Raw genomic sequence first — 7624 nt, forward strand, 5'->3', positions numbered from 1 at the left:
CCTCACATCTGTGCATTTAATAGCGCATACATTGTCTAGAGGCTGCATGTTTTCCAGTTGGATTCGTAATGGCCTCACAATGTATAAACCTTTTTGGGATTGAGCGATTCGTTTAAGGTGAAAAAAAACATCTTTGAATGAGTCGCTACTCTCGATTTGTGCTTTTTCCTGCCGTTCTTTAACTGTTTGAAACAGTCTGGTGCTTCCTGCACAAACACATTTGTCTTTGGAGATATTCTCTGTTGGCTGTTCTCAATCCTCAAACCTAGACAACATATCTCGGTGCTGTCAGCTGTCGTCTTGGACAATCCCCCCCCCCCCAGACGACGTGGTGAATTCTGGGCCGGCAGTCGAGAGACGCTGCTTTTTACATGTGCCGAGGAGGAAAGGGTGAGAAGAGGCCTCCATTCATCGTGCTCGGGCTGTGTTTTAGTGGATGTGGCGCGGCTGTATAAGATCCTGCCAGTTGTGTCTTCACAGAGGCCTGTCAGCAAACATGCCGCCAGTGTCTGTCTGCGGGCCTGTTTGTCTCTGAGGCCACCATCGGCACGCATCGCTCAGAGGGAGGCGCCATTCACAGAGAGACACAGATCATCCTGCAGAGATACGAGAGGAACAAGCCCCATTCAAAACCTATGTGAAGTATATGTTCTTTAATTGTCCTTGGCTGTTTTATAATAAAGTGATGCATGTGGTTATTATTTAGAAAAGAACAGGGAAGACATTTCACTCCTAAACACCTTTATTGCATTAAATTTAACAGAATAAGATACAAATTTTCAACAATATTCAAGCAATATCAACAGTTTTACATTTCAGTTATCAACATTTTCCATTCACGTAGATATACACAAGCAAACATTTACATAAACATATAGCACCGACATACTTCAACTACTATTAGAGATATTCATGATTATCAGGTGGATAAAGGTGACATTCTATTTCTTATAAAGATTAAAATCAACAATGAACATTGATTAATGTGTCCAGCTGTTTTAGAAAATTATTTCTTTAAAAAAGTAACTTATATAAGATTTACATTGGGTTCAGGTTTAAGAGCCACAAGCAGCACAGAGAGGTCTGGAAGTATTTAGTGATGAATGAACATATCGTTGGCTTTTGGTCTTTTCATGAGATTTTTTGTCATTGACAAAAATATTGAATATTCATCCTTCATATAAACCAGTGAGAACAAATGATGTGCGTGTAACAATAATATGAAGCAGAAAAATAAGACACAGACCAACAAAAAGCACCAAATAAGCAATAAAACATGCATTCAAGTACCGAACCTATACAAACACAGTACTCGTCTTTGTTAAGACCAAAAGAAATATGTCATGAATCAAGCCATGTAAGTAGAAATACTTATTTCCGGTGATCTCACTTGTTTCATGTACAAAATTAGTGTAAACTTTTGCATTTAAAATCAATAAATGCAACATATCGACACTATGGCAGCAACATTGCACAAAGTTTATTTATTTAACTCTTTGGCTTTTACACTTGTTGTTAATCAGAGTGTTGATGCTGATGCAGATTTCAACCCCTGGAAAGAGAGAGAGAAAGAAATGAGAACGACGACACACACAACAAACAATGATACAGAATCTTACACCTGCAATCAGACTGTTTACAACTTCTATACATTCACTTGTTTATCCAAACTAAAATAAAGAACCATATTTTCAGCTGTTTAACAATGAATTTATCAGATAATCTAACAGGATTTAAAGGTTTATTTAGCTTCATAATTAAGATAATTTGATGAACTATTAAATACAAGGTTTTCAATAGAAAATGGATAATTATGAGATAGTCCTAATATGTGTTTAAACTGTTTAAAATAAAGAATAAAGCACATGCAGTGTTTGTGTTCGTCATAATCTCTCTACAGTACCTTGCTACTCGGCAGTTGCGCGTCTGAACATAAATTCCTGTGTACGTGATATCACATCTCACTATGTTGTTGGTGAAGTCCGACTCCAGGACGTGGAAATTGGGATTGACAGTAACCTGGGGAAAAAAAAAAAATCTTGAATAAGAGTTTGCTCTGCCGGCGGGTCAGTAAAATAAATCTCCATGCTGAGAAATCTAAATCTGAAAGATATTCTGCAGTCGAGGAGTCGATATAAAGTCGACACATCGGTTACCTTCAGGACATAGTTTCCTGGAGGTACATCAGTGATGTCGATCCACTGACAGTCGATGTTGGCGGCGTAGACGTCGTGACATCCTGGGCTCAGGCCCTGAAAAACACAACATCCAAAACCCTGAGTGTAGTTTGACGACTGTTTTCCTACAAGCGCTGCAAATGAGGCAGATTTGAGAATAATTTAAACAAACAGTTCTTGGAAGTCAAGCTGTTACAAGACACCAGGACTGAAGAGCGGAAAGCCAGAATCACAGAGCTCAGACCCAGACAACAGATATAATAAACATTTCAACATCTTCAGGGTGTTTTGGGAATAAATCTGTTTTTAGTTAGAAAAACTGGCCTCAGACGTGGAGCTGGAAAATTCCTAGAAAAAACAAACAAACTTTGGAGCCTCTGATTGGTCCCATTAAATATCTTCACTGTTTTAATGTGATAAAATAACGTTAGATAAAACACTTTATTTTGGTCCATTTCCCCATGAGTGTCAAATTTACAGTAAAATTTACCTTTGTACTGGAAGTTTTCACAGCTAATCTGGGAAATTCAAATCTATCTATCTATCTATCTATCCATCTATCTATCTATCTATCTATCTATCTATCTATCTATCTATCTATCTATCTATCTATCTATCTATCTATCTATCTATCTATCTATCTATCTATCTATCTATCTATCTATCTATCTTCTCCCTTTACCTGTGTGTGGGATGTGCAGGCGTAGCGCCGCCTGAATCCAGGTTCACAGCCGGTGTCCTCGAGGCAGAAACTGGCCTTGTGTCCCTCGGCCACTTTACGTCCAGTGATGGCGTCCAACAGGTCGTAGTTACTGAAGGCGTCCATGCTGTGGTAGTGCCTAGAGGACATAGGGTGGATAGAACAGAATGAAAACTTTTTTTTTCATTGCAGCTTTGACAAAATTTTGAGGGTGTGGTGTTTCTCTGTTGTCAGATGAAAGTGGATCCGTGCTAATCACAACATCTGGGTCGTTTCCCTTCATGTCCGGCTGTGTAGACTCACTGGTGACAGCTGTGCCAGTCCCACTGATATCTCGGCTTGACGGGCAGGAAGTCAGAGGTGCCTTGGTTCTTCACTTTCTGGGGGAACCTCAGGAGGACTCTGAAGTCGATGTCTCGCACGCCGGGTCCATAAGCTGACCTTGGATGGATCACAGGAGGAAATGGACGTATAAGCTGCGTTGGAAAGTGCTACTGGCCGAGCTCCTGGGGAACCAGTTTTCTTAAAAGTAACGGAGCGCAAAGAGTTTGTTCCATTGCACTTAATGCTTTTGGGAAAACCAATCCAGAACATTTATTTCTTGGCAGGACAAGATGTTGGAGAATCACTGCTCCATAATAAGGTCAAACAATTTTTGTAACTCTATCAACTTAACATTTATCCTCAAGAAAACTGAGATAATTCAAAGATATTCTAAACCACCAAAGAATTCTCCTCAATCATGTAAAATGTATCTTCGCCAAGCAGCTAAAACAAAGGAAATACACATCTGTGTGTGTAACGTCTGCGTGTGTGTGTCTGCTTCAGTGTCTACGTGCTGTTGTGAGCGTGCTGAAGAGGTGAATCACTTCTGGCACCACAGATTACCTGGCCAGACAGTTCTCCTCAGCTGCACAGCGGAGCGCGTACATCTGCATACGCTGGATGTAAGCACCTGCTTGGATGGCATACGGGTCTGGCACAAGGTCGGGCAGTCCTGGAGGAAATTAAAGGGACAATCCAAGTTTGAGATCTTGATGATGACACACACTCTGCTCACACTGAGAATAAACTGGTAAATTAAAGCAGCTGTTTGTGTTTTGTTGGCTTAATTCATCACTTTACATTCCTGATGTGTCATTCTGGGATCAACTGTACCAACGGGTTTGTTCCCGACTTGACATGAATCTTTTTTCTCTCAGTGAGTGAGACAAGTGCAAGAGATGAAAGATTTAGGGTGAGTCGGTTTTATCCTGACTGATGCACACTCTGACAGGGGTGGAGGATGTACTCAAACATTTTACTCCAGTAAAAGTACAACTTAGGTAAGTAAAGGTACCACTTAACTTTTCTACTCTAGTAACAGTAAGTACTTATTTTTAAATATATACTTATATTAAAAGTAAAAGTACTTTCCAAGTGTAGTCTATCCCCTAATGCAACAGTCGACTACCTCATTACCAATGAATGCTACTGCTGTTTGTTACTGAATACTTAAAAAAATCTAAAATACTATGTTAACATTTCACACAATGCATTGTAAAAATGTAGGGGAGAAGAAAGTACAGATATTTGTATTAGTGGAGTAAAAGCCTGAAAATAAATCCACTTATATACAGTACTAATACATGAAAAATGCAGTAATGAAGTAAATGTACTTTGTTTCATCCCACAACTGTCCACTGGAAGACCATGTTAGTCTAGGATTTGAATCCAATGCTAATTAACAAGGATAAACTCAAAAATGTGACTCTTACCATTTTGAAAGTATCTTGTTCCATATCCCGTGTCGGGTGGACGCTGCGCCCCTGCCCTCTCCCTGGTGGGATACAAGTTGTATAAAACTGAATTCCTGTGGTTTTTAAACGGGTTTCGAGGATCGTCGTTAACCATGTCGTCTCTGTTTGTGGCCGCCTCGCTTGAAGCATCCGGAGCGGCACCTTCAGATTCTGAGGTGGAGTGACCTGTCTGCCGGAAGACAGGAACAGCCTGTGGCACCGCGCGTAACTGTGGTGCACCGGGTCCCGGTTCTCCTCCAGCTGTGCGCACCGCAGGAGAGTCCACTCTCACGCCTCCTCTTCTGCCGGGGAAATCCGCTGAAGACCGCGGTGCAGACGCGTTGATGCTGTTGATGTGTTCATGGCCAAGACGTCGTGCAACTGGATAACCAGCAGCACCTGTACCTTGAGGGCGCTCCGGCTGCTGTCTGGCCCCTGACGCATGAGCATTAACCGGCACGAACGGTCTACCATCGCGCCCTGGTGTATATGACCCTGCTTCTACACCTGGATCGGTCCTGATCACTCTGGACTCACCCTGCCCGGTTCTTACAAGCATCGTTCCTCTGTGCGCTCCGGACATCTGGCTCCTGGTGCCGTCCCTCCTGCCGCTCACATAAACCCTCGACTGGCTTCTGGAGCGAACCGGAGCCTGGTACTCCAATCCAGTGCTCATCAAACTGTAAACCTGTCCGTTGTTCTGCCACTGAACCCGGTGCCGCCAGGGCCCAGCCGCGCGCTGCTGCCCACAGATGAGGGGAAGTAGTCCTTGGAAAAAGTATAAAAGTAAAAGTGATCTCGCCATGGCAGTAAAAACTAAATGAAAGTGAAATCCCTTCAATAAGTTAATGAGAAATAAATTAATGACATGTAGTGCGCGCACAGATGCTTCTTGGTGGAAGGTGGATGGGAGGCAGGAGTGCGCTCTCAGTTCCTTTTACGCAGAACATATCAGTTCTCAGGAGAGGAGAGGAGAGGAGAGGAGAGGAGAGGAGAGGAGGGCTCGAGTCTTTCCCCCCAAACTCACTTATCTAATTCAGCCCAGTTACTGATGCAAAGTCAAAGTTTCTGTCAGTAAGATTTAACCCATCCCTGCCCGTGGTTTGGTCCAGTTACACCAGACTTACACAAGGGAGTTTGCTGAGTAAACTTTACGCACGGGTGTGAGCTGCAGTCATCTGAATGTTACCAGTCAACCTGCTCGTTTTCAAGGAGCAGAACTACTCCACTGCAGAAATAAAGAAAAAGGTTTCTGTTGAATAAGGTTTTTAACTTCACTTTCACATCGGTCGTCTTCTAAATTAGAATCTGCAGAGAAACACAATTTGATGAGTCTTTGATGTATAAGACTGACTTTAGAAAATCTGATTATTATTATTTAGTTTGACTTCGTATCATTAAAGTGTCTGAAATGTTCAGTTCATCGAGATCGAAAAACACAAGAAGTATCTGATACGTTTCAACAACTCTACTCGGCTCCACGGTCCCATGCAGGACTACATATCCACCACACGGTGGCAGGCTGCATCTACATGTTTCCCTCCCTCTGTGGAGAGTTCATCGTCAGTCCTATAGATCCCATGAGTCCATTCGAAGAGACCCTGTTGTTTCAGTCACGTCTTCACTGACTCTGTTGTGAACAAATCTTGTTTCACATCCAAACAGTCCAACAATGTATTTATTATTTCTGTCTACGTTTAAGCCCAGTTTCGATGTTTTAGACCCAAACTGAACAATATAAATAAACTGAACTCCAATTTGATTTTAAAACACAAACGTTTTAAATGAAAGTTTGGTTCGACCTTCAATACTTCTTGAATCTAGTTTTTTTTTGTAATTAGAATTTTTGTTTTTAACAGACAAATTTTGCCATAAATATTGATATTAATATTTTTTATTCTTTAAATTATATTTCCCCTTCTATTTTGGCTCTGCTTATTATTCACTGGCATCTTTACTTCTTCATATAATGTGCTGAATATTTCTTGTATGTGTTGTTTTCTGACTGAATATGTTTAAATTCCAGTGTCTGACGAATCAAACCTTAAAACACAATGAAGATTTATATACGTGTATATATATATATATACAGTTTTTAGTGATTTCTTTTAACCGCCTGTTCACAGAATCCATTCACTTATTATTCATTCACCCTTCACATCACCAGCCATCCATCCACTGACTGACCATTAACAGGCGACCTCATAAAGTTATACAGTTGGAGCTGTTCGGGTTCAAAGGTCAATTCACTACGTGCAGAAAGCCACGTCGACACAGTGATAACAGAATAAAACAAATAGTGAACAGGTGACTGCACATGGTAATTTTAATCACTGGCTCCTTTGGATTGGAAGTTGTTTTTAGAATTAGGTGATGCATCATATTTTAAAAGCTGTTATAGTTACTGCAAAGTAACTAGAAGTTACAGCTGCCAAACAGATGTAGTGGAGCAAAAATAAGTGTATTCTAATACATGTATAGCAGAACATGGAAATAGCACGTTATACAGCACATTGGCATGTAAAGTGCTTTATATAATGCATTGAAGCATTTGAAATGAGGAAAATGACAATTAAAAGAAGAATACACGTTAAAAACAAAGAAATCAAAAGTTAAGAACAGACATATAAGTACACAAACAGGAGGGGACTTCAGTATGGTGACTTCAGAGAGTTCAGATTGAGAGTTTGTGCAGCATGTTGCGTATTTTACTGAGCAGCTCATGTACAAACATTACTTTAACTAAAGATTAACGATTATTGGCATGACTCAGGTACAGGGACGTGTGAGGCTGCATGATATGGGGTCACACGCATAGAGGAGAATCTACACCCTCTGGTCTACAGAGGACTCCAGCAGAGCTCAGTGTTTGTCACCTCTCACATGAAGTATCACGGGGAGTGTTTCCTCTGCCAAATAGGGCGACATGGTGGTGAGGCCGCATGCTTTTCTATTCTTAGCAAATCCCA

General features: G+C 41.1%; 1 protein-coding gene across 1 annotated transcript; it reads right to left on the bottom strand.

The window, feature by feature from the left end:
* Nucleotides 1-735: 735 nt before the first annotated feature.
* loxl5b (lysyl oxidase-like 5b) lies at nucleotides 736-5683 on the bottom strand. The gene is made up of 7 exons (XM_035171540.2): nucleotides 4635-5683; nucleotides 3766-3874; nucleotides 3181-3318; nucleotides 2860-3016; nucleotides 2157-2252; nucleotides 1904-2019; nucleotides 736-1552 (listed from the first exon to the last, which is right to left on the bottom strand). The coding sequence occupies exons 1-7, from the start codon at nucleotides 5458-5460 to the stop codon at nucleotides 1546-1548; spliced, it is 1449 nt and encodes a 482-aa protein (XP_035027431.1). The 5' UTR covers nucleotides 5461-5683; the 3' UTR covers nucleotides 736-1545.
* Between the last annotated feature and the right edge of the window lie 1941 nt (nucleotides 5684-7624).

The sequence above is a fragment of the Hippoglossus stenolepis genome, chromosome 11 (assembly GCF_022539355.2).
Source record: "Hippoglossus stenolepis isolate QCI-W04-F060 chromosome 11, HSTE1.2, whole genome shotgun sequence".
NCBI classification, from domain to species: domain Eukaryota; kingdom Metazoa; phylum Chordata; class Actinopteri; order Pleuronectiformes; family Pleuronectidae; genus Hippoglossus; species Hippoglossus stenolepis.